At 36.3% G+C, this 25,515-nt stretch overlaps 6 protein-coding genes across 8 annotated transcripts; 5 read left to right on the top strand and 1 right to left on the bottom strand.

Moving 5' to 3' along the window:
- Positions 1-1,216: 1,216 nt before the first annotated feature.
- On the top strand, positions 1,217-4,658 carry LOC143449368 (leukocyte elastase inhibitor A-like). Its single transcript, XM_076949537.1, has 8 exons — positions 1,217-1,367; positions 2,309-2,538; positions 2,758-2,998; positions 3,085-3,288; positions 3,365-3,480; positions 3,634-3,778; positions 3,953-4,070; positions 4,202-4,658. Exons 1-8 carry the CDS (start codon positions 1,284-1,286, stop codon positions 4,390-4,392), a joined length of 1,329 nt encoding a protein of 442 aa, XP_076805652.1. The 5' UTR covers positions 1,217-1,283; the 3' UTR covers positions 4,393-4,658.
- Positions 4,659-5,495: 837 nt separating this feature from the next.
- LOC143450495 (uncharacterized) lies at positions 5,496-6,435 on the bottom strand. Its single transcript, XM_076951061.1, has 3 exons — positions 6,218-6,435; positions 5,930-6,076; positions 5,496-5,768 (listed from the first exon to the last, which is right to left on the bottom strand). Exons 1-3 carry the CDS (start codon positions 6,399-6,401, stop codon positions 5,593-5,595), a joined length of 507 nt encoding a protein of 168 aa, XP_076807176.1. The 5' UTR covers positions 6,402-6,435; the 3' UTR covers positions 5,496-5,592.
- Positions 6,436-7,912: 1,477 nt separating this feature from the next.
- On the top strand, positions 7,913-9,470 carry LOC143448534 (dihydroorotate dehydrogenase (quinone), mitochondrial-like). Its single transcript, XM_076948329.1, has one exon. The coding sequence runs from the start codon at positions 7,998-8,000 to the stop codon at positions 9,147-9,149; it is 1,152 nt and encodes a 383-aa protein (XP_076804444.1). The 5' UTR covers positions 7,913-7,997; the 3' UTR covers positions 9,150-9,470.
- Positions 8,642-12,422, top strand: LOC143448533 (tRNA (adenine(58)-N(1))-methyltransferase non-catalytic subunit TRM6-like). 2 transcript variants are annotated; one of them, XM_076948328.1, is made up of 8 exons: positions 8,642-8,782; positions 9,558-9,714; positions 9,847-9,922; positions 10,085-10,288; positions 10,454-10,641; positions 10,736-11,189; positions 11,427-11,598; positions 12,089-12,422. In XM_076948328.1, exons 2-8 carry the CDS (start codon positions 9,558-9,560, stop codon positions 12,191-12,193), a joined length of 1,356 nt encoding a protein of 451 aa, XP_076804443.1. In that variant the 5' UTR covers positions 8,642-8,782; the 3' UTR covers positions 12,194-12,422. The 2 variants fall into 2 exon arrangements, with proteins under 2 accessions (XP_076804443.1, XP_076804442.1); XM_076948327.1 differs by lacking the exon at positions 8,642-8,782 and having other exon boundaries at positions 9,175-9,714.
- Positions 12,423-12,453: 31 nt separating this feature from the next.
- On the top strand, positions 12,454-14,763 carry LOC143448532 (uncharacterized). Its single transcript, XM_076948326.1, has 9 exons — positions 12,454-12,592; positions 12,763-12,938; positions 13,026-13,139; positions 13,229-13,378; positions 13,455-13,689; positions 13,767-13,927; positions 14,002-14,094; positions 14,178-14,324; positions 14,418-14,763. The coding sequence occupies exons 1-9, from the start codon at positions 12,454-12,456 to the stop codon at positions 14,706-14,708; spliced, it is 1,506 nt and encodes a 501-aa protein (XP_076804441.1). The 3' UTR covers positions 14,709-14,763.
- Positions 14,764-16,496: 1,733 nt separating this feature from the next.
- Positions 16,497-21,357, top strand: LOC143448531 (transmembrane protein 209-like). Of its 2 annotated transcripts, none has more exons than XM_076948324.1 (14): positions 16,497-16,742; positions 16,851-17,041; positions 17,125-17,263; positions 17,472-17,592; positions 18,519-18,624; positions 19,018-19,107; positions 19,201-19,277; positions 19,363-19,440; positions 19,529-19,681; positions 19,844-19,976; positions 20,171-20,327; positions 20,443-20,605; positions 20,677-20,750; positions 20,995-21,357. In XM_076948324.1, the coding sequence occupies exons 1-14, from the start codon at positions 16,585-16,587 to the stop codon at positions 21,068-21,070; spliced, it is 1,716 nt and encodes a 571-aa protein (XP_076804439.1). In that variant the 5' UTR covers positions 16,497-16,584; the 3' UTR covers positions 21,071-21,357. The 2 variants fall into 2 exon arrangements, with proteins under 2 accessions (XP_076804439.1, XP_076804438.1); XM_076948323.1 differs by having other exon boundaries at positions 19,180-19,277.
- Positions 21,358-25,515: the final 4,158 nt, after the last annotated feature.

The following is a 25,515-nucleotide window of genomic DNA, read 5'->3' as shown; positions in this document are numbered from 1 at the left end:
CAATAAACTGTCATGATGTCATGTAAAGGGTGGGCTATATAGAAAATACAAGCAAAATATTTATAATGAAAAACATATCTGCGTCGTTGTGGACAAATCGTGTTTTCTTGTATTTGATAACTGGTATGCAAAGGTAAATGAATTTGTGTATTTTTTTGGAATGTATGTTTTTAGCCCCTTTTGTAAATTTTGTTTTCTGAAAGCTCCTATTAAATATTTTTGGTATTTTCTTTGTGCTTTATATAGTTTAGTAAGAATTATTTCAAAGAATATTTCCTGATCAAATAAACATATTCACAATATTTATGTAAGTAGCATATAATTTTTACCTTTTCATTTCTTTTGTACAGTACTTGTTTAACAACATTTGTATTTTCTAAAACTTAAAAGATAAATAATATGCACAAATCAAAAACCTTTGAAAATTTATTGTTTGATTTTTTTACGAAAACCATGTTTGGCGGTTTTGAAAATTAACATAAACGATTACTGAAAATATTGCTACTTCACATAACAGTATTAACTTTTTCAATACCAAAACCGCGAACATAAAGGTCAAATGTGAATCCAATCAAACTTTAGACTTTATGGTAAAGAAAGTTCTCAGTAAATCAGAATTTTTCACAGAAACTCAGTCTTGTCTCAAAAAACAGTCTCTTATATATATAACTTATACAGTCTCCATCAGATAAAATGTGCTTTTAAACCCTCCTTGGCAGTTACCGAGCTTGTGTACAAATAAAACCCTCTGACAACCGCACCTCGTCTTGAAGCGAAATGCTTGGCATGAATGAACATTATACATATACAAACAAAGCCGTGCTTTTGTGACTGCTGAGAACATTCTATTGAATGCTTATTACCACGTCGTCATATTTCGATGAAACAGTTTATAAGTGCAAGTGTATATACGAAAAACAAACACAAAACTTAATTAAATGTATATATCGGTCGAGTTCTTTGAAGTATTATTTGTTGTTAAAAGAAAAGGACCTTAACTTTATTATTTAAAATGACTGATTTTAACAACTTTGATATGAACTTGGCAACAGTTTTAAAGAAAATCATTTTGTCAAAACCAAACCAGTGATGGCTTACGTATACCTAAAAAGGACTTCAGCAAAGATGCTTTTTGCTTAGAAATTACGTGAATCGAAGTCAATATTACCTGCAAAAAAGAAAAAAGTTTTCAGCGCTTATAACAGGTGAATGTTTGTGGCACAGCATCATACCAGAAAGCAACTTACCGGTAGTAGAAGAAGAACTACTTTCTAATTTCTTAGATGGATTGCCCAATGAGAAGAACGCTGATTCTTGCATTCTGCATTCTGAAGATTACAAATGCTTTCTATTTGCCTGCTTATCCGGTAAGTGCGCATGCATTTTATACAACAAAATTTTAAGACTATATTACGGATATGGTCATGACTCCTATACATTTTATTACGTTTTACAACAACGATAACCACATCAAAGTGCTACATTTAAAAAGGATTTTATGTGAGTAGGTAATCACAACAAGTAATTCTTTCATGCCATAACATTTTTAGCATTGCAATAATGACGTTGTAATTAGCGACATGATAAATAAGAACATAATCAACAGTAACAACTGATTGATTGTTACACTGCCGGTACTGGCAGTTACGCTAAGAATTTAACTTCAAGCATCTAGCCCAAACTCGGATATACATCTTCGCGTAAAATATGTCGTTCATAAAGGTATTAAAATTTGTTTATTATACTACTCTACCTGTTCAGATATAAATACACCTGGCTTATAATAACTAACATATCAGCAAAGCGACTTCATAACGCATAGACATTTACAAAATCATTCAAATAACTGTCGTTTTAAATAAAATAACGTAACCATTCGAATGCACGTATAGTTGATGTTTTCTTACCTATTATAGTCAGTTTTTGCCTTCTGGAGTGCTTATCTAAGGGCACAAATATTTATCGATACTTATGCGCCCAGGAAAATACTGCAAACCTGCACAAAACACATTTTGTACAACATTTCATAATTGCCTTATGCCAAACGGTAAATACTATAGTTAAGACACCTATTTATTATGTTGTCGTTTTTTGCGCGAATCACTTTGCATTGCGGCAAGAGGAGAGGAAGAAGATAGAACTAATTTCTTGTGGGCGGAAATTGTTCAAAAACTACGTGGGCGGTCATTATTTGATACAATACAAGCGTGTAGACTGTAGATAGTTTTACAGTATGTTTGACATGGAGCAATGATTCGCTACAGAATAATAATACACAGCAAAATATAATGTGCAATTGTTTTCATAGATTGAAGACAATGAGCGTGATACAGCAAGGACTCGAATGAATCTGCCTCTTGTCCGGCCATTAGTGGAAGCATTTAGACTTTTCGCAAGCTCTCTCCTTTCTTCTACTGTCATTCCCTCTGATGGCATCAACCCACCGAGTAATTTTCGTGACGGAAACATCGTCTTTTCCCCGATGGGCGTGTCTAGTGTGCTCGCTATCTTACGGCTGGCAGCAGGGGGTAGAACCAGGTATATATATAGTTTTTATCTGCGTCTGTTTTGGCCAAGTAAGCGTTGAATTTATTAATTCCATACACCAAGTATAACAAAGTTTGGAGTTAAAAACTTTCATTTTGGACGGAAGCGCAATGCGCATAACATGTCATATTGCGAAGTGTATTTTAGTGGACGCAAAGCAATTTAAAAATTTTTGCAAAAATTTCATAGATTGTAAACTCTATTTTTCAGGGATCAACTCGATCGTTTATCACTTTTTCAACTTCCTGGAGACGTGGACGATAGTTATCGTACCCTTCAAAACATGCTTTTCTCGCCAGTTGGGGCTTATCAGAAAAATCAAAACAACTTAAAGAGTGCAAACGCCATTTTCTTTGACCGGGAGCTTCCAATTTCAATGGAATTTCGGGCAAATGCCGAGTTCTACCATTCAGCACTAATAAAGAGTTTTGACTTTCAAAACTTTCCGGAGGTAGGTTAACGTGAAAGAAGCGTGGTTAAAACGTTGCTTGGGCTAAGTCCGTAATCTCGTTTTAATAACACACTGTCACACGACAGGAATCGCGGCGGGATATTAATAACTGGGTCAGCAGGCAAACTCGAGGATACCTCAAAGAACTCTTGAGTCGCAATGACGTTACAGCCGGTACTGAGATCGTATTGGCCAACGCTGTTTTCTTCCTAGGCCAATGGAAATACGCCTTCAACACTCCATCGACCCGTCTGGGTACTTTTACCTTGCAAGACGGGTCGCGAATTCAAGTGGGTGCCGTTCAAATAAAGATTTATGACATAATGAATACTTGTGGTCACATTTTTCAAATTTTTTTGTCCGTAGGTTCCGATGATGCAACAAACTGCTCTTTACCGTCATCGCGTGTCATGCCGAAAGCAGAATAAGAAAAATTCCTGTAACAGTCCTAGTGCACCTGATATTGTCGAGATCCCTTTTAAGTAAGCACAATATTTTCTTCTTATTTTTAAATACAAATTATCTTAACAATGACAAACTGGATATAAGCATTAAATGCTACGTTTATGAAGGTCTTTATGACAATTTTTTACTTTACAACGAATTTTAGTAATTTTTTAAAATTAATTTTAAAGGGGAGAAAGAAGGCATATGGTGATCATGTTTCCTAATGACCATTTTAACTTGGAGCAAATACAAGACCGATTTTCCTCCGAGTTAACCCAGTGGAGATTGGATATGGTCAAAGGCCACGTCTTGCTCAGACTTCCCAAGTTTAGGGTAAGTTATATAAAGTTTTTCGTTCTCTCTTTACATATATGCCATTATTATTGGCCTCATTTTTGGGGGAGAAATCCTTGATTATTCGATATACTTTAACTATACAGTTACATAAAACAAAGTACATTTGAGTGTTAATGAAGATGCAAGTTAATTTTATTTCATGATTTGCAGTTGGAAAGCGAAATTGATCTGAAAGAGTCACTTCAAGACATTGGTCTAACAAGCCTCTTTGAACAGAGCAAAGCAGACTTCAGCAGAATGACGAGTAGAAAGATAGCTCTGTCAACATGTGAGTTCTAAAACTTTTTCTGCCATAGGAGCAGTTAATTACGAGCGTTATAGGTCTATATAGTTTATTACATTAACATAATTGCCTTTCCAAGTTTTCAAAATAACTGAAATGTCGCTATTCTTCCATAGTCATACATCGTGCTGTGATAAAAGTCGAGGAGAGTGGACTGACGTCGTCTGCAGCGACGGGAGCGGTCGGGATGTTTCGTTCCTTTTTCCCGAGCACAAGAGTCACCGTGGACCGGCCCTTTATTTTTTTCATAGAAGACCTTCCCACAGGAGCAATCGTTTTTTTCGGAAGGGTGACCGACCCTCGATAATACAATAACTGGATCCCAATAACTGAAATGATATAATTCAGAAGATTGATACAATTGTCGTTTTTAAGCCGTCAACAGCAAGTTGAGCTTTAGGCACATATAAGAGGTCTTTCTTTCCGTTCTTTTCTATTTTTTCTCTAGCAAATGTATTTTGACCCCAATCGTCTTTTGTATGTTTCTTTGTGAATATGCTTTTTATTTATTTGTTTGTTTTATGCAAATCATTCAACATGTTATATATGTGAATAAACGTTTTTTTGATTGTATATATCCTCAGCCAGTACAAGAAACTATACCCCCCAAGAAACAATTTTTAAGAGTCAAGTATAACTTTATGCAATGTTTAGCCAACATACCTTCATATTTGTAACAGTACGTAAACTATAAATGTACAAATTGAAATTGTCAAAACTTACAGTAAACCAGTTGCTTGGGCCGTAAAGATTTTATGAAAAACAATCCAATTAAGATGCAAAAAACACTTAAGTTTGCCAACTTGGCCCAGACAAATTATAATTATTTCAAATTCCGACTGCGTTCGACACATAAATCGCCAGCGTATGCATATACTGACAAACAAAAGAAGTGTAATTCTAAATATTAGAAAATTTCCATGACCATCAGCAGGAGAATGTAACTGCGTGCAGCAATTTTCTAAAAAAAAATTACGTTCAAAGTAGCGATTAACAGGCCACAATTTACCAGTAACTTTTGATTTTTTTCAGTGTTGCTTTAACTGTCCTAAATGTGCCTACAGCATCAGTTTCCAGGCTTAACCGGTTTATCGTCAATGAATACTTATACGACAGACAATTACTGACTATAAGTAAACACACAGTGAAAATATTTTGGATGTTATTCGTATTGTAGTATATATACGTTTTAAAGAGCGACGAACGACGAAGCTATACTAAAGTATAAATTTTATAACTGCACGCCTCTAAGTATAGTAGAGTGGCACCATAAAACTGAATGGAACCATAAAGTAAAGTCTACATTTGTTATACTTACCAGACATCACCATAACTTCAAAAAGCATTTAAATAAAATATTTTCTCAGCTCAAATCATCTAACTGCAATTTTCAACTTTTTGATGTAGTCTAATTCGAAAAACTCAATGGGCCACTTACATACGCGAGAAAGTGCTAGTAATAACAATTTTCAATAGAGTTAAAAGGCTATATCATGAAGTAAAACATCTAAACAATAAACGTTTGGTTTTTAGTCAAGAATGCGGCTGGTGTTCCAAGTAAAGGCAAAATAACTGAAATCCAAGCCAACCAGAAAGAATATCCAAAGGAATAGCCGTTGTCTAGAGAGAAATAAAGACTTTGGAAACCCGTATACACCACACATGCAACTAAGAAGAAAAGACCTGCAAAAACGAACACAATTTATTCTTAAGGTTATTTATATATAACAACCATATTATATCACTGTAAAAATATGAAGCGCTAAAACTTTAGCTTAATTTCAAGTCGACAATAGTTTTATTTTTAGTGGGATTTCAAAATTTTCTTTTGAGTGAAGTCTTACCAGTAACACAAAATAAAGACCCAGAAGCTTTATGAATATTTTTCGTTCCTTTCATAAACGTCATTTCTAAAGTAACCGTAAAAGCCAACACGGTCAAAACCAATCCCATCATCATAAAAGCTTGCGTTACTTGAAGATATGGAACAACTGTTTAAAAAAAGAAAAGTTTTATGTGAAATGGACACAAGTTTGAGGAAATGCGCACGTTCGATGCTTCATTATATATCAAGCGGAGAAAAATAAGTTTTAAATCTATAACCATGTCACCAAAACGTTTGGTTGACTTACGATTCAGGTTTTCGCATATCTTCGTAGTTTTTTCGTAACGGCAAACTTGAAACAGGCCTTCTTCAATACTTTCGAAGTGATTCCATCTCCACCTAGCGGTTATAAGCGAAATTATGCCAAATGCAAAAGTTGTTAGTCCAAGAATACAACTAATGATCCCCATAATTGATAAACGGTCTTTCATTATTCTTGTTCTGGATTTACCTAAACTGGTTAAAAATGCAGTTGCTGGATAAAAATATTTAGGATTTATTAAAAATGGAAAATGTTTGTTGCCCTAATGTAGCATACTGACCTATGTCGAGAATGCTCTTTATTTGTGTCAGATCATCATTTTCTAAGCACTAATTTCCTTCTACTTACGCTTCCACCTATAGATAACTTAACTTACAACCTACATCCTTATTTTAGTACCTACGACTCGAAGTTTAATTTAGTATTAATTAAACTTAGGCCTATATTGGTGGGCTACTAAATTATTGTTAGGCGTGTATTACTACAGGTCTAAATTTCGTAATGGTTTCGTCTCACAAACCTAAAAGATATTATACTGTTTACTGGTATATAGACTTGTGAAAATACGCTATATATAGCTAAGTTATATAGCTGTTTACAGTCGCCTACCTACACTTCCTCTGTCTAGAAATTCAAGTAGGTTATACCAAAACTGCAACGAGATAAACCAACCTCTAATTTTGGTAACTGGTACCCAGCAATCATTTACGGCACCTGAAAATCGGAGTACCTAGAATCCATGTGACAATTCGGCAAAATTATACCGATTTTTTTCGTAAGCTTTCTACGTACAGCAGTCACGGTTACTAAATGTGTGTTGCAATGACATCGACATGAAAGTCATAAAAATTCAGCTGTCAAAACAATACAGATAGGAAATTGAATTACTAACTTATCTTTTGTTGTGCGGATTTTGCTGTAAATGTCAGTAGCCTATTCATTTTGAAAAACCTCACTGGGCCTTATTATGGATGAGTAAGTTACAATACCTTGCTCAATTTCATGACAGGTTATGCTTTATATATAACACAACGTACATCAGTCTACACCAAAATAATCACACTACAGAGTACAGACATACGTCAATATTTTATGCTTTATAGGCTACAATAATTCCGTCATCTTAAACATGTTTTTGAGTATAATATATAAGCTGGCTTTTGTGAATAATAGGCTACAGTGTAACATCGCAAATGCGGCCATCTTTAGGACTGATAAACTACAATTAAGTGGTCTTATTTCTATTACCGGAGTTCGCTTGCATGCATTGGAAAAAATGTTACGAGAAAAATGTGATCGATTAATCGAGCTGATTGTATTAAGTATTAAGTTATATTAATTTTAATCAATTGTTGATAAAAGCCTGGCGTGACCTGAGAGAGACAACAAACTTGGCTCGAAAAAACACACCATCACTAAAAATAGAAAAGACGACGTACACCAAGAGCAAGAAAAAATAAGGGACCGCGAGTCTCCGACAAAAGTACAGGCGAGGCGATAACCCACAATTGCTTGTTAATACACCTCTGATTTACACTACCTAAGTTAGAATTATAAGTACTACACCAATAACACCAGTCCTTTTGAGCAATGCGTCACCCTTTGTACTTTGTGCTACGGTAGGTTCGTTTAACACTTACTGTGGCTATACAAGGAGTCACACGTGCATAATGGAACGGGTAATCACCTTCGTCCCACTCGATCAAACCAGCCACCAGCAAAGACTTTGAGCTCCAACACTGCCAACTAGTATTTTTTCTGTGCAATGGGTTCTTTACTGCAAAGCACTGCTTTGGTATGGGGTGGTTTAGGTATATTTTGCGCGGTGGAAACTTACAGAGGAAACCCGAAGTTTTATGCTACTATTCTAATGCCAAGTTTGCAGTCATTATGCAGTCCTGAAAATGCTCATAAGCTAGCTGTTAAATTTCTTCGGCGAGGTTGGGTACCACCGGACAAGACACAAGATGACCCAATACTGAAAACAACAGTTTTCAACAAAACTTTTATCAACCCTGTTGGCATTGCGGCAGGGTTTGACAAACATGCTGAGGCCATGGCTGGTTTGGAAAAGATAGGATTTGGCTTGATTGAAGTTGGTAGTGTCACACCTTTACCTCAAAAGGGAAATGCAAAACCTCGTGTGTTTCGCCTACCTCAAGATGGAGCTGTTATAAATCGATATGGATTTAATAGCTGTGGCCATGAGATTGCAGGCAACAGGCTAAAAATTTATACCTCGTCGGGTCCCAGAAATGTTGTTTTGGGTGTTAACCTTGGTAAAAACAAGACTTCAAAAAGTACAACGGAGGACTATGTAAAAGGAGTGCAAGCACTTGGATGTTATGCTGATTACATTGTGGTTAATGTTTCGAGCCCAAACACACCTGGTTTGAGAAAACTGCAATCGGGAGACCAACTTGAAGGGATATGTGATTCAGTATTGCAAGCTAGAGACAAACTGCCCAACAAGCCTCCTGTTCTCATAAAAATTGCACCAGATTTAAATGACCAGGATGTTGCAGACATTGCAAAAGTTGTTGTTGACAGGTCAGTTGATGGTCTGATTATCAGTAACACTACTGTTCAGCGTCCTGATCATCTTATAAGCTCTAGTAAAACTGAAACTGGAGGTTTAAGTGGAGTACCTTTACATAAGATGTCTACTGAGTTGATACGTAAAATGTATCGTTTGACAAAAGGCAAGGTTCCTATTGTTGGTGTCGGTGGTATAGCCAATGGATTTGATGCGTATGAAAAGATAAGAGCTGGTGCATCACTTGTACAACTTTATACATCCTTCATATATCAAGGAACACCAATAGTTGGTGTTATTAAATCACAATTGACATATCTTTTGAAACGAGACGGTTTTGCAAATGTTTCAGATGCTGTAGGTGTTGATTGCCGTGATTAAGAAACAAGTTACTTCTGACGGTTGGCTTGTATTAATGCAAAGGGTTTCATAAAACTGACCTAGCAATGGTTATATATTGTATATACTTTATATTTTTACAATTGTAAATGTTATCCAATGGAGCTTATCATTGTAATAAACTCATCATGTATATCTTTAGCGTATATATATTGCCCTTGTATAGTGTATCAAGCAATTTTCTTAAAATGAGTAGGTCTTCTGTATTTTGCAGTTGTTTGTGGATAGATACAGGCAATGTCTTTAAACTTGACACTTGAGCTTTTGTATAACATTTTTTTATTTGATTTCCCTCAATTTCAGGATTTGCAATCTTTCAAAATTATAAACATAAACCAATTCTATGGTTCTGTAACTTAAATGATATAATTATCCTTGTTTTGATTCAAGATGGAAGACGGTATAGCATTGAACAAAACCGTTATATTACAAAGAAACAATGTTTTAAAGGCTGTGAAGCTCATTCCAGAAAAAGTCATAGTGTTTGAAAGAATGCGATTTAAACCTGAAAATGCTATTGGATTGCCTTTTGGGAGTGTTTTTGAAGGTATGTATCAAATTGCAAATTGTTTACGACATTTTGACTTTAGTCCACTCTGTGGCATTTAACAGTCTTGTACAATTTGCTACAATGTCAGTATGTATCAACTTACCACTTTTTATAAACACTTGATCACAGTTAAAAATGGTGACTTGAATCCTGTGAATTCTTCACTATCTTTGGAAGAAATGGAAACAGCTGGTGAAGATAATAGGTGATAACTGATGTATAAAACATGTCGTGTAAAATCAGATACTGGTGGCCATTAAACTTTAAATAAATTTTATAGTTTCTCGTATACCTGCAGACCTACCTAATTGTCTATTCAGTTAAACTTAATCCATTAAGTTCCCTTTCACAATGTTCATATTTGTAGAAATTTGGTAGACACTCATGGCAAATCCCAAACTTTGAATAGACAAGACTTAATACAGATGAAAGAGGATGGTGCAACTGGAAAAGAAATTGTGCAAAGCCTTGTGGAAAATAGTTCATCTTTTGCAGGGAAAACTGTGTTCTCACAAAAGAAATATCTGAAAAAGAAACAAAAAAAGCACCTTGCCTATCTTCAACTTCTCAAGTATTGCACTTTTAAATTATTGTAATCTGAGAAAAATCTCAAAATTTACATTTAAAATGAAGGGAACTGTAAATAATGATGTATATACATGAAGGAAAAACATAATATGGCTAAATACAGAGCTGTTCTTTATGCATGTGATGTGCTGATTCAATTATATTTCAGACCTACTTCAAGATTGATTTGCAAACTTTATCAAGAACGAGAACCTGCTAAAATATGTCACATGAGAATTGATTCCATGTCACAATTGCTTACTAGCACTAATGTAAGACATGGATCAAAAGTTGCTGTTTTTGAAACATGTTCAGGATTGTTACTTGGTATGGTTCTTGAGCGTCTTGCAGGAAAAGGTATTATGTTATAGTTTTTCATTAATTACTGGTATGTAAAAACAATGAGCGAATTGATTATTTTGTGTATGCTGATATTTGTTGCTTGTGTCAGGTTCTATTGTAAATCTGCATCCTGGAGAAACACCTGTCAATTTGTTTGCCGTATCTCACTTTAACTTCCCTGATGAATACTGGGATAACTTACACTCACTGCCACTCCATAAATTAGCTCCTTTGTTAGCCGGTAATAGTTTTCAGTCTACCTTTGATGAAAGTAATAAAACAACTTGTGAATCTGAAGTACCGCTTGAGTCAAATGACTCATCAACAGACATTGCTAACGAAAATAACTCAAAACTTGAAATTGCGATACCCCTTGATATAAAAGCCGTCGAAAATCTTAATGAAAAAGCTTGTAATGGTCCTCTGAAACGGAAACTATCTTTAAGTGACAAAGAAAAAACAGCCATAAGGGTAGAAAGACAAAAGAAACGATTCAACCATCAAAAGGCTGCATGGGAATTACTGGAATCTAGGAACATGGATGCCTTGATTGTTGCTTCTCGGTTTGTATTTTGTGCACATCTTAGGATACACTATGAATATCAAATGATAGAAAGGGATATTGGTAAAATCAAAACTGAAAGCAAGGCTGCACATGTATATATGTGTTGTAGAATAGTTATAAATGTTTATTATGGTGTAATAAAGTAAGATTTTTATTTACTTAAATAGTCAAGCAATACATAAAAACAATTATTATTTTGGATTTGCAATAATTTATGTTTCATGTGTGTTCATAGATTCCATCCAACTCCCATTGTCTTGTCACTGTTGGAGGTGTTGGCTGTTTCTAAACCTTTTGCAATATATTTTGAATACAAAGAGGCGCTGATGGAGCTCTTTGTTAGACTGTCTGTGTCAGGAGCTGCAATTAATTTACAACTAACTGATACATTCATGAGACAGTATCAGGTGCTAATGAACTTTTGTTGTTGTATTTGGTGCAATGAAGGCAAAAATTTTCTGACATATCATAGTTTTGGTGGGTGCTATAAAATTAAAGAGCAAAAAAAAAATGAAGTCAAAAGTTGAAATCAACAAAAGTGGAAATTAACAAATCATATATAACGACACGGAATTTTAAAAATTGATGATAACCCGAAATAAAATTCCTCAAAGCAAAAAATAACAAAACAATATATGGTAATGGAACAAACCCAACCTGAAATGCCCAAAAAGGACTTCAAAAACAAACTTTTTTACATTGTAGCCTATTAAATGTTGTTTTCCTGTGTGATAAATTTCATATTGGGATTTACCTGAGCTTGGTTGAGTTTGTTTTTGATAATTCCATGTTGGACAATTTTTTTTTGAAATTTACACTTTTGTTATTCCACTTCTGGTATTGTTGTTTTGGTTTATTCCATTTTGTTAATTTCTGTACTGAAATTTTTTGTACCAGGTTTTGCCTGAAAGAACTCATCCTCATGTCATGATGCGAGGACATGGAGGGTACTTACTAACTGGAATCAAAGTTCGACCATTTTCTGCACAACAAGAAAAATAATTTTTATTGTGCCTTTTTTTCTCAATGCATTCTGCAAAAAACATGCAATTTATTGGATTTTCATCATGATTGATAGTCTCTGCAATTCAATTTATTTTGCAGCAAGCCAAGAAAAATTTTTTTTTTAATTAAATCTAATGTCAAATTTTGTGCTTTAACTAATAATTCCTCATCAGCTTTTAAGTTTCAAATCGCTATTGCTTCATTCATTGTAGAAATGTATTTACAGGACTAGGTTAGGAGTTTTTTCATTATTACAAATGGAAGGTGACTTTTTTGACCATCATATAGCTGATTGCTTTGGATGGTTTACAACAAAAGACAGAGCTCTGAAAGCCATTGAGGCTTATCAGTCAGCTACAATGACAAAGTTTATTAAATTTTATTTAATTAAACATGGTAAGTACTCCAACCGGTATCATTTCTTTAGACTCTATTATCCCAACAGGAATCACATACATTCTTACAAAAATTGTCAAAAATTAATCTTATTTTGTTTAGAGTAGTGTTTAAAAAATCTAATTTAACCAGCTAATTTTGTGCTAACAACAGCACACTATTGCTTTCAGATGTATCAAAAAGCAAGGTTAGATGGTCACCATTTGAAATCAATGGAAAACCAAGCTCTTTGGATGCGTCTGTCCCTTATATTATATTGGAAAATCAAAAGCTGGAATGTGAATATGGTAAAGATCGAGCTATATCAAAAAAGGAAAAACGGCAAAAACTGATGTTGGAAAATGAGGTAGTGTTTGTTTGTATAATGCCAAGCAATTCCAGAGCTGTAGTTTGTAGGATTTGACAAATACTATGATTTGCGTTTTTTCTGCAGTTACTGGATCAATCACGAAGACGAAAGTTTTACAATGTAGTTCAAGAATCAAAGAAAAGGAATTGTGAAGCATTAATCACCCTCAAAGCAGTAATTATGTTTCCAGGAATGAAGGTGTGTCTTGATGATCCCTACTAGAGATGCATATTTGGAAAGTCATCAAGCACAGAGTGGCATTTATGTGCAATGTAAATGTTTTACAGCTGCAGTCTAATACTAAATGTAAAAGAGAGAGCACATCTAAACTTGTTCACAGTGCACTTGATAAACAAGATGAAACCCTTGAAATGGAATATCGATGCTATGTTCACTTTCCAGCTTTAAGTGACCATTCAGGTCATGTTGTGACAGATGTAAGATAATATCTAAATGAGGAATAGTATTGTTATCCGCTCTTGCATTCAATATTGAAATTCTACATTTGTACAGAGCAATCCTTTCATGGCACTTTTGCACAAAGTTCTGTTGCCAGTACCTCAAAATGATTGCTTGAAGCAAAAACAAGATGTCATAGATGCTATAAAGGAAAGCAAGAGTTTTTTTGAAGGACATGTTTCAGATAGGTTTGGATGGTTTACATCCATGGACAAAGTTTGGGAAGCTGTTAGGATATTTGAATGTGCAACTGATACAAAATATGTCAAGCATCACTGGAATAAATACTGTAAGAGGCTAAACTTTATTTGCGTTTGCAACGCTATATTGCATGTGCCCGTCATACAAAGCATGTTTTATTTCTAGACTCTGCTAAATGCAAAGTAAGAGTAGATTCCTTACTTTTTTCAAATGATGCCTGCGTCATCTCTGACTATGCCCCTTACATCGTTCTTGAAAGTGGTGAACTTGCTTGTGATCATGGGGAAGACAAGCATAGAGAAAAATTAAAAGCTCAAGTGGACAAAGTAAAAGCTCATGTGTTCTTCATTAAATTCAAATTTGAATGTCTTTGTAATTTCAGTAAATGAACATGTTTCAGAAATCACAGTCTACAATGGCGTATTCTTCAGAGAAGTTTTGCTGTGAGGCCACCATTGCGATTAAAAAGATCATTCGATACCCACAGCATATGGTAATTAAAATGCCTATATGATCAAAGATTTTTAAGTCTATATCATAGATGTTCCATGTCATTATTGCTATATTGTTTTGTAGCTTGACGATGAGACGTCACATGACCACAGCTTGGTAGATGAAATATGTAGTGCTGTACAATGCCAAAAATCAGATCTGGAAGAAAACTGTAGATGTTATATCTATTTCCCAGCTTCTGAAGACCACTCTGGCCACACAGTCGCAAACGTTAGTACATTGATTTACTTGAAATGAGCTACATTGTAGCTTACCCTTTATGTTTCACCAGTGCACAGTATTTTACTGAATATGTTTTTGTAGAACGATGGATTTATGAGACTGCCGCAGCCAGATATTGCAGTTGACGAAGTGCAAATTTTAACTGAAAAATTATGTGATGACTATGGGGCTGATTCAAATGAATACTTCTCAAAAGAAGATATTCAAGTAACAATTGATATTTCATCACCTGAAGGTGTTACTGATTTGGCTGTTCCAAAAGATCGTATTTCCTTCTGTGAATCCAAACTCCAAAATAAGCGCATGGCATATAATTCGGATCGTTCAAGAAGAAAGAAACCGAAGTTTTTAGAAACGTCTGGCGCTGGATAACACTGTTTATGAATTATGCGTTTCATAATAAAGACCAATATATTTGTGAATGTCATTTATGACTACCGGTAGTGTATGAGCATTCCTAACCGTTTGTTTTTAAATTCTATACGAGAAATCTATTTCTTTTATTTTTCGGCATACTGTAAAATTCAAATCTCTAGTTCTGTTATCACAACCAATCCATCACTGTCTCAAAACATGCTGTAGTTGAAGCCAATGAAGCCTGCATGCACAACACAAATGTAAAGTTTACAAAACCCAGATTTCAATGTTCCACTTTCGGCTCCACTGATCTTGTGCGCTATAGCGAAAATATACATGGGCGCACCATAGAAAAAATTCTAGAAAATGCTCATGAGTTTAGGCCTATATATAGCTAGCTGCTATAGATGCTTGCAAATGTTAAGAGTCTTTGGTCTAGTATACATGATACAAGTGCACAACCACACGATGCCTTTGTGTACTATAAACCCCGCTTCTCAAATTGTGACGTCATCTGGTCGTGCATAGTCTCCAGTTTGGAACTGAAAAATTCTACAATCTTGCAAACAAAAAACTGGAATAGGTAGACTAGTTTTCACGGATTCGAACCGTATCCTTTGTTTTTGCATGAAACACCTCTGTCAGACTGTACTGTAAGAAACCAACAGCAAAACTTTCAAGTTTTTGATCATATGATGGACTGTAAAGATGCAGGATGGTTGCTAGAATTATTAGTCATCTTATGTAAGCTAAGTAAAAAATAGATTGATTTCTTTCATATTCAAGTGGCAGGTTCTAGCTCAGTGATTTGCTTTGCTTTGTTGACTCGGTAGCCGAGTGGTTCGAGCGCTGGCCTTGCAATAAATGCGGTTTAGGTTCACTGTTCGATACGGTACCCAGCAATACTCTTCGCAATATACTTACCAAAGTATAACGAGCAGAAATAATGTAGCCTATGCCCTATACTGATGTAAGGGTAGCAGATTCTGATTCCATTTCAGTATGGCACACCACTAACACCAGAAGGCCTATACCGGTAGTAGTTACTTGCTACTGTTAAAAGTGGTGCGTGTTCAAAGTTATTCGATGCATGTACATTTTTTTCCTTTGCCTAAAGATAACCCATTATAGACTGCTAGGGGACAAATACATAGGCTACGGGACAAACACCGGAAAACCAAGGTAAACGACAAAGTCCAGAAACAAGTTATTATGTTTCCTGCAGTCTATGCTAAAATGTTAAGTCATTAAGTGTCTAGGCCAGGGGTGTCAAACTCAATCGAACCAGGAGCCAAAAGTCAAAACTTATTTAACGCCGCGGGCCGTAAGGATAAAACTTGATTGAACATTTTGTGACAGGAGTACATGAATTGAAACAGGCAGCGAAACAACACCAAATTTTTGATGTTTTTGACGATTTTTGACTGGGCTATTTTTGATTATTTTCCTCTTACGTCATTATGTTTCATTCATCTCCTTGCAAAAGAATTAACAAACAATAAAGAAAAAAGCAGCCCAGATTACAAGCGTTAGAATAAATCGATTTATTCTATCGTATGATAGGGCAACTGCTGTGCTGCTGTATTTTGCGATTTGTTATAATCTTGTTTCTTGCTTTAAAAAAGTAAGTTATACTGTACAATGATCTCGCGGGCCGGAAATAGTTCAATGTATAAAATAATATTGCGTGCCAAGTTTTATCGTAAAGCGGGCCGGATGTGGGCCGGGAGTTTGACACGTATGGTCTAGGACTCTAGGCTATCATGCTTCGATCTAACAATAGTGTATAAAGGCTAGGCATAAGCTAAACCTATTTATTTTCAGGATGTATATGTTGGTATGGTGACTGTATATAAATAGCATAGTTAATTGAGCTGGGCAAACACTTGAAATGGCCTATCCACCTTCTCGAAGGGCAATTGAAGCTGGAAAAGTTAGCCCAGTTGTACACAGCACAGCAAATCAAAAACTTAATATTGTGGACTCGAAAAAGCTCTTGTCATGGGCAGTGTTCAACTGTTTAATTGCAGTTTTGTTGTTTTATGAAATGTAAGTTTACATTGATTAAACTGTGTGGAGATATTGACTTTTTCCTGTATAAGGTGCCAGTAAATGGTAATGTTGGTTACCACCATTTTAATTTTCTTAATTGTTTAGGAATTTTCGTATCATACAATGTTGGCTGAGAGTCGAAAGCAACACAGTATACTTTGCAATTTTAATCTTGGCAGTTATCTTCATAGTTAGTGCCTTGGTTGACTTCATTCAAGCCCGAAATGTTGCACAGTCTGTTAAACTAATGCCACTCTCTCCTATTCAAAAGAAACTAATGGGGATACGAAAATCAGGTGGCAACAGAGATTTTAGTGCTACTGGCCCTGTATACTAAAACTTTCTCATGTCATTGTAATTAACAAGCTACATATGCTAGATCCAAATTTCGTATGTGACTCCTCAACTTCGTCACAACAAAAACTGAAAGATATGTCACCTCAAAAAAGCTTTAGTCTTACAAACTTCACCAGACCGACTAGCAGCACTCCAATTAGCAATCGCAATCCCCTTGACAGGTGCATATTATTATCTAACTGACATCATGCAATTGTAATAATTACGAAAAAAATTAAATCGAATTTGTTAGTCGATATTTCTATAAATTGTTTTGTTTTATAATATAATTGATTATTTTCATGAATTGAACCAATAGTCATTTAGTAAAGGTTTTGCATGCAATCAATATTTCAAAGGTTGGTTATTATCAGCCAATAAACTTCACAGAAATTCTCCATCTCCAAGCCCAAGCTCATCGTTCCACACAACTTTGAATTCACCTTCCTATCAAGGCAACATACCTTCGTATTATCCACAGGGATTATGCGAGTCATCTTTACTTAATAAGGTATTACGCTGTTTAGGAGAGCACACACTTGTATCCAGCTCACTTTTTAATAAAACTATTACAGTAGAATTCGCCTAATTTGTCACCTCCAGGAGATAAGAAAAAATGACGAGCTAGGCGAATTGAAGAATTATGCAAACGGTCTCACAGTGGGAATTTAGAACGCGCTTCACTCTTCGTCCTTGTATTAATCCTATAATGACCCTTTGTTTGTTTGGGATCGCACGAGTGTTGATCTAACTAATGATACTACGTGAATTGATCCATGTTGCAGTAACTAACAAAGCTGTGAATAACACTTGACCGCATGAATCAAATCTGCGAATGGCGAATTAGCCGAACAAAATGTTTCTGGATGATATAAAGAGGTGACGAATTAAACGAACTGGAATGTACACAAAAGATAGAAATTCTGCCGGGACTGACATAAAATGTGACGAATAAGGCGAACTGATGAATTCTACTGTATTAGACTTCTATATTTGTATAGTATCAAAATCTGCATTTACCATTTTCCGATCTTCCTTGTTCTATATTGTTATATCTCAGCTTATCTCCATTGGGTATTTTTACCCCATTCATTTTTATGCTCCTGCTTGAATTCGGTGCTATTTACCGGTAGACCAGCACCTTTGAACTGGAGTTATTGTTAATTTCTTCATCAAGGGCATTGCTAGTTTGCTACAATAGATTAGCTGAGTTTCAATGAACTTTCTTGTAAAACCAGGTTGGCTTCCACTGCCAACCATGGCGACAATTGTCATTGTCCTTTTGTCACCAAGGCGACCTCCCCCATTCTACTCAAGGTTTCTCAACTTTAGCGCGTCAATTCTGGTACTTCCGGTCAGATTGTTAAATGACAGCATTCAGAGTCATGTCTTAAGTCATCATTTAACCAAATCATTGAGTCAGTATTGTTTATCTAGACAAGTCCATTGATGCACACACTAGATGGAAGTAGTTTTCTAGATTCATCAGGTGGGGGAAGTCCCCATCTTCGAAGCAGAAGATCGCCATTCATAAATTCTCCATGTTAGTAAGAAAATCCATTTTTATAGTATTTGTATGAGTTATATAAAGTCCAGTCACATCCTTTTAGTTGACTTAACTTCACTTGTGTGTTGTAGAAAAATTTTAAAATGACTTGTGTTTTCCGAGTCGACTTTTATAAAGGAGGCTGAGTCAAGTCGTTTTGAAAATTGAAAACAGTCAGTATTGTAGTGTAGGCTATACTAAGAAATAAATGACTTGATTAGACTTGAAACATTACCATGAATGGTTCAACTCGAGTCAGTATGTGCAAACGACTTGACTCTAATTTGAGTTATGGTTGCTTTTAACAACTTGCTTATTGCAAGCTGTTCTAAATTAAAAATGTAGCCAGTAATGGTTGATAACCATCTTGCTATTGCAAATAAATACCAGTGTCACCTGATGATTTCATGACTGATCAGAAAACTCTCAACAACTACTTAAAAGCTCATTTTGAAGCAGTTCAGACAAGGATGCAACTTTGTAAGTTTGTGGCATGGATATATGTAAATTGTTTAGATCTGTTTAGAAAACATGGATTTTAAATGTATTTAGCTGGTTATGATGGTTCTCCAGCAGGAAGCTCTTACTGGGGTCATCTTGCAATGTACCAGAATGAGCCAACAGTTGACCTTGCTAAGAATTTGTATCAGGTGAAATATTTTGGTAGCCACTTGCGGGGTTACAGTTGAACTGCATGCAAAAAAGAATATTGTATGGCATTTTTGTTTTGACCAGCTTTCTGCCAGATCACCCACGTCACCCACTCTTAGCAAGGACAGCAAGGATGATTCAGCAAAGCTCGCTGCTATAGAGGTATTGTGACAAGTAACATCCTATCCTGAGGATTTTCTTTCAGTCATATTATTGGCCTATCATAACAGCAAACCTTCCGTTTTGCTAGTACTGGATAAAGTCAGGAGTAGATGCTGATTGCTTAACGGAATGGGTGGCACGACTTCGTCGGTGGATTTCTCTTACTGTTTTAAGAGGAATTGTGAAAGAAATTGATAAGATCAATGCTAACTTGAAACGTTTAGGCTGTCCAGAGGTTCAGGTATGGTTGTTATAACTCAATACTAAATTGGCTTATGTAGATGAATTGCTTTTGCTTGGCAGTACATTGTTCACTTGATACATTTTGCATGAAACTAGCTGAAAATTTAACTCATTGAACTCTTACTATTAATGGCAAAAAAATCTGTTCATTTCTTTTTAGATTGGGGAATCAAGTTTGCATGCCCTTAAACAAATACAGCAAAGTAAAGGGACCCAGCTACCAAGCTTAACATGGATAATACAGTATTTGGAACTGACAACCCATCAAGAATATTTGGTGGAAAGATTGAGAAGTATTTAAGATACTATGTACAATTGTTCATTTGGTAGATCTTTTTACAATATTAGGTAACAACATCTAACATCTTATACAACAGAATATTGTACTTACATGATAATATTCTGAATGAAAGTCTCAAAAAACGAAACACTCATTGCTAACTTTTGTACTTGGCCATGGAACCAATTGACTGTATTATACTTATAGCACTGGCATCAGGTGGTTACATGAGTGATTTTCTTTGGGATAAAGGTGGTAGTGTGAAAGGTGGCAGAGATTGGGGAGATGATCTAGTTACAGATTGCGACCTTGTAATGCACATGTTCTGTGTTTACATGGACTTACATTTGCCACCACATCCACGGTAACGTTTCCTTTACGTTTGTTTCTTGGTGATAGTAAATTTTTTCTAAGTAGCGTTTCCAGTAGTGCATTTCATTAGATATACATTCACGGCGGATTTGTCTAATATATACAAGGTATCCCGACGGAAAAACTTTCACATCTCAGTACTTCTTAAAAACTCCTGACAAACCCAAACTTATAAACGATGCTGAACGCAAAATGATGATATACCAGAACAGTCTACATCCCCCACATTATCAGATGATAACCAAAGAATCGACTTTAGATTTACCCCCGGTAAGTAGCGACCGATAGCCGCATGGTTGCGCTAACCAGCAGCGGACAATTATGTGAAATTTCTTGTGCAGGGTCGGCACAACATGTTTTGTACGTTGCTTCTCTTCTTGCATCATATTAAAACCAAGGAATCGTCGATGTTGAGGTATTTACTTTTGATTGGCTGGTATGATTGCCTGCAAATCGTGCGCCCAATTTGAGAGTTATAGCAATTGCAATGTGACACCTGTGTGCCGCTTATCCGACTTGTAGACTTTTGTCATTTAGTTTTGGCGGCGCCGCGAATGGCTTGGCGACCTCGTTCGAAAGCTGCGCTCGCACGCCTATTTTACGGCCATTGGCACGATATTTACGATTCCTGATAACTTGTCTCGTGTTTGACTTTGCAGCCAAGTGAACTTGGGACTCTCTGGAATAAACATTCTGTACGTCATCGAACCGACGAATAGGTGCAAGTCAAAATGATGCTGATTACTTACCACAACATTGAGAAGAACTGCCTTGCTAACGAAAAATGATGAAGAGATTACGTCCATCACTGCAAAAGACGACGAATAATTTTACCTTGTTTGCTAACGCGGTTTCTGCGGGGAAAGTTTTGCCTTTGGACGACTATTTTTAAGGTCGTCGAACGTCTTGTTGTTAGTCAAGAGGACATTGTCACTTGTGTTATATACGTCACACAACGAGCTTGGATGTAACCGCGCAAGTGTTCTTAAGAAACGAATAAAATTAAAACTATTTCGAGTGTTCTTCGGGTATCGTTTCGATTGCACCCTTTTCTTCTTTGTCTTCTTGAGTACGATCTTTCGTCACTTTGGGAGGTTCCTTATGATGTTACAAAAGGTCAATAGATAGTTATCTTACGTAGTTTGATGTAGCAAGAGTGTTGGCGGAATTATCACCTGATCATACGCTGCGGGAACCGCTAGTTTCAATAAACACAAAACAAACATGCGCTCCATCGAGCTCTAAGTGGAGCAACACCTGCGTCATCATCTATTACCTGTGTTAATGGCGAAGTACATTTCCTTGATTAATTTTTGTCAATTTAGTTTCGTGAGCGACAAACTGTCATTTGGATAATGCTTCAAACAAACTTAAAGTGCGTCGGTATACTTTCTTATAGGAACTTGTCTGACGTAGTACACATTAGAACTCAATGACATTTCGGTACTCCATCTACGCACATTTATGACATCACCGAGAGTGATAAACGAGCTTTACGATATTTGCCACCCTATACATGGTTTTTCAACGTTTTGCTTGGGCTGTGGCGTTTTCGACAAATATTTGAAGTTCGTCTGTATACGTAGAGAAAGACGTCCATATTTCGTTTATTTTCCGCATCAAAAGTGCCAGTATTATGATTGAGAGGTTTTTCAAAATCAGCCAACTAAAGTTTACCAACACCTGTTATAAGTTAGTTTAGCGAAAGCAACCAGTTTGTATTGATTTATGTCAGACTACATAATGTGGTAGTTGGCGGTACAGTGCACTCACATGGGCAACAGATGAAGAAAATTCAGCTATGGCTGGCATTGGAATTGAACAAACAATCTTGCATATGCCCTCCGTTTGTGGTCAGCAAATTGGAAATTTCTATTCAGCAAGCAGGAGAAAGCAATTTTAGTTTGCTGACGTATGGATGGAGCACAAGTAGCTTATATCATATCTTCTAAAGAACTTATTTCAAGTTATAAAATCCAAAGTTCAATTTTAAAATAAATCATATTCTCAACCTTCAAACAATCATTCGCGGTTCTTTGTGTGTGGTCTGGAATCAGCTGATGGGCGGTTTGTAACAACGAATATAACATGGTTAATATCAACAGGGAATTTGTCAAATCCGACAGCATAGTGCCATGTAATAAACTAATAACCCATTTAAATTCAAGGCAACGATCTTTGTAAGTAAACCGAAGAGATAGTCTATGCCGAAATTATGACTATCTCGCCATTGGCCCGTGTATGGCTACAAGGACATCCTGTTATATAATGAAGTGTTTTTGATTAAAAAGCGGTACTGTATGGTATGGTACAATTACGTCATTAACACTTTCCGCTTGTTTTTGTTAGGACTTTGCGCATTTTATTTAAAATGTTTGTTTTCGGAAACATTAATGTACCAATACACAAGGTAAATTCCTTTGAACTTCGACGAAAACGCTTGTTGTACCCCACGTATGACCAATTGTGGAATGGCAACGACTAATTGCAGGTTTATATTTAGCAATTGGGGGCAATTTCGCTTTTCATCACATGTGTTCGTCATTTTCCGGACTTGCATTTATATGAAGCATACGAGTGAACAATAAAAGCTGAAGTCCATTGGAATGCTGCCAGCACGTTTGGCGCCTTACCCGTTCCCACGACGAATTTTCTTGCAGAACGACAAAAAAGTCCATTTGAACTTTTGAACCGCGTTGCTTTCATTCCATACGCGCAACAAATGCCCGATTTATATAAACCAAACAATAGTTTGCAAAGTACAGTTGCATCATAATTTTTCCTTCCCTAATATGGATTGAAAGTTTCTGGCCATGTCTTTACTTTGTCAAACGAAGTTAAAGTTTGGTCAGCTTTAGTTTTCTATGACGATGAGATCAAACGCTCTCAAACTCTCTCAAAAGCTGGCGTACTTTAAAACAGAGTGTAGTTTTTCACTTGGCATTAAAAAGACTATTAATTTCTCCCAGTAATTAGATTCGAAGCTTAATGTCACGGGACTTGCAAGTCCCATAATGACGGACAAAGTGTGACGTCATAACTACACAAGTTACTCAGAAGATTAGTTTCACACTGTTTCGTGCGTCCAAGTCCAAGGGTCACATGCAAGGGAACGTAGTCGAGTGAACCAAAGCCGAGCGTCGCTTAATAAACATTAAGCTGTTGACGACACAAAGTAAGGCTTAGTATGACCGGATTTGTCGCACTGAAAATGAGAGTGGTCCACGTTGTGTAGAGAATTTTTCTTCTACTTATTCCCAGCGGAAGTCGACGAGTCTGATACAACAATAAATCATTGTCATGTCAAAATGTTACATCGTTTTACGCCAACGGCCGAACCACAAGTTTCCGCCAAAACAAATTACGTAATGGTATGTATGTTTAGCAGTAAATTTTACAAGCAATAAGGTTGCTTTAGATCAATTTCACCGCACCGCATTATATCCGCAAATACTTTGTGACGCATTTATGAAGCCATTCAAGAACAAAATCGAAAATGTGACGCAAAACCACGATACAAAAAGATGTTTGGCTGCTGATTCTTGGAACGGGATTGAATTTATTTTTGGAAAATATTTGAAAGAAAACAATCATTGTGATGCAAGTCAGTCCATTCTAGAATCACAAAGAACTACGTTCTTTCAGCAATAAACATGCCGTAGTTTGGGGGAAGGTCTTCCGACGACGAAATGTAGGAAACCAACTACGTAACAATCGTGAGTGTGACCGCACAGAACGTGCCTCCCGTTCGAGGGCCGGCATGAAAAAGTGAAAAAGGCGCGTCTCGGCCTTAAAAGAATTTCTCCTATAGTTTGTTACCTGAACGCATTAAATGCGCGGGGAAGTGCGCTGTGCTGGGAGCGAGCGCATTCACTTGGCATTTGCGGAAAAATGATCTTCAGTTTCAGGCAGGTCGCTTTTTAAACTCTAGGATGCAAACACTCGAATGCTTTTCGAAGCCGAAAAATTGTCGCTAAAACTTTTGTTAGATCACAGGAAAAGGCGACGGCTCAGTGGACGATCTCGACCTCCTGGGTGTACGGGTTGTAATTTTAACCTTAGACGGAAAGGAAGTAGGCCAATTAATTGCGAAGGAGTGGAGAAAATTTGCAGGTTGTAAGACGATTTATTAAGTAAAGTGTTATTAATGAAGATGTCTACAAGAGTTTAAGCCGCTTTAGATTGTGCTTACTAAGCTTTATTACCAGTTAGCCCCGCAAAACTGGCGTTTGCGTTATGAATTTCCGCGCATTAGCGCAACTCAATTGAAAGCTTTCATAAATCAATTTAAACGTTTGTTTACGAAGTTTTACTTTCGCGCGAAGCTTGCTTTTCGCATAGCTAAATATTGCTTAAGCTTAGAGTCATTTTTCATGGCTTGTTAGTGAGAATGCATCAAGGTGCAGTCAATTTGTTCCACTGAATGGATTACTTTTCAGGATTTTCACACGAAATTTTCAAGCACGGTTGCACCTTCGTCAGCCAGTTAGTTAAAGCAATGGAGCATAAAATGAGAAAATTAGCTTAAAACCACGTAGGTGGACTGTTGGTTTAACAAAAATATTCAATTTACATGGAGATGTTTAAAAGAGAAAGATTTTCTTAATCTGATTTCCAAATTGTCGGCGCGACCGAAAATCGCTACAGCTTTGATCTGTTTAATGGCGGCTACCGGACGACAATATTCCGACCATTGAAAGGTATTGGAGTAGAATGTCGAGGCGATTATGTTGAATGGGCAGGAAAAAGCTTTAAGCGTAAAGTTTGTAAATTCCATTCATTCCTTAGAATCATACCTCGACTAGTACACTTCTTCTCATTGTTTTACTTTGACGTAGTCACCTTGCACGTCATAGCTTTTAGATGAAAAAGTTGATTGCGAAGGTTTGCATATTTTTAACGGTTGTTGATTAGTCAGAACCTTTGTCATTTAAGGAAAGCTTGTGATATCGTGATATAGAGTTCTCAAGAGGCTAATCAGCGTTGTCTTAGCCGGTCACTCATTGGTAGTACCAGTGGTACTATACTTGCGATATATATGATCGAGTGGTTCGCGTTTACGACCTATATCATCGGAGTGTTGAGTTTATTGTTCGATTACCCTTCACTAAGCTTCAGCAGAATGTTTGCTAACACTTTAAAACTTGCAATTAATTAGTAGACCGACGCGAAATGGGCGA

This window comes from Clavelina lepadiformis, chromosome 3 (genome assembly GCF_947623445.1).
Source record: "Clavelina lepadiformis chromosome 3, kaClaLepa1.1, whole genome shotgun sequence".
NCBI lineage: Eukaryota > Metazoa > Chordata > Ascidiacea > Aplousobranchia > Clavelinidae > Clavelina > Clavelina lepadiformis.
This window is presented reverse-complemented; position numbering and strand designations above follow the sequence as displayed.

Excerpts from the sequence above, each read along its gene's own strand:
- LOC143448533 (XM_076948328.1), top strand. The coding sequence starts at position 9,558 with ATGGAAGACGGTATAGCATTGAACAAAACCGTTATATTACAAAGAAAC. Across the intron at positions 11,190-11,426 it reads GCCTTGATTGTTGCTTCTCG|ATTCCATCCAACTCCCATTG; the intron begins GTTTGTATTTTG and ends GTGTGTTCATAG. Across the intron at positions 11,599-12,088 it reads CATTCATGAGACAGTATCAG|GTTTTGCCTGAAAGAACTCA; the intron begins GTGCTAATGAAC and ends TTTTTGTACCAG.
- LOC143448532 (XM_076948326.1), top strand. The coding sequence starts at position 12,454 with ATGGAAGGTGACTTTTTTGACCATCATATAGCTGATTGCTTTGGATGG. Across the intron at positions 12,593-12,762 it reads ATTTTATTTAATTAAACATG|ATGTATCAAAAAGCAAGGTT; the intron begins GTAAGTACTCCA and ends TATTGCTTTCAG. Across the intron at positions 13,379-13,454 it reads CAGGTCATGTTGTGACAGAT|AGCAATCCTTTCATGGCACT; the intron begins GTAAGATAATAT and ends ACATTTGTACAG.
- LOC143450495 (XM_076951061.1), bottom strand. The coding sequence starts at position 6,401 with ATGAAAGACCGTTTATCAATTATGGGGATCATTAGTTGTATTCTTGGA. Across the intron at positions 6,077-6,217 it reads GATATGCGAAAACCTGAATC|TTGTTCCATATCTTCAAGTA; the intron begins GTAAGTCAACCA and ends TTTTTTAAACAG. Across the intron at positions 5,769-5,929 it reads GTCTTTATTTTGTGTTACTG|GTCTTTTCTTCTTAGTTGCA; the intron begins GTAAGACTTCAC and ends TCGTTTTTGCAG.
- LOC143448531 (XM_076948323.1), top strand. The coding sequence starts at position 16,585 with ATGGCCTATCCACCTTCTCGAAGGGCAATTGAAGCTGGAAAAGTTAGC. Across the intron at positions 18,625-19,017 it reads GCCATTCATAAATTCTCCAT|TGTCACCTGATGATTTCATG; the intron begins GTTAGTAAGAAA and ends AATAAATACCAG. Across the intron at positions 19,441-19,528 it reads CAAAGCTCGCTGCTATAGAG|TACTGGATAAAGTCAGGAGT; the intron begins GTATTGTGACAA and ends CCGTTTTGCTAG.
- LOC143449368 (XM_076949537.1), top strand. The coding sequence starts at position 1,284 with ATGGATTGCCCAATGAGAAGAACGCTGATTCTTGCATTCTGCATTCTG. Across the intron at positions 2,999-3,084 it reads ACTTTCAAAACTTTCCGGAG|GAATCGCGGCGGGATATTAA; the intron begins GTAGGTTAACGT and ends GTCACACGACAG. Across the intron at positions 3,779-3,952 it reads TCAGACTTCCCAAGTTTAGG|TTGGAAAGCGAAATTGATCT; the intron begins GTAAGTTATATA and ends CATGATTTGCAG.
- LOC143448534 (XM_076948329.1), top strand. The coding sequence starts at position 7,998 with ATGGGTTCTTTACTGCAAAGCACTGCTTTGGTATGGGGTGGTTTAGGT.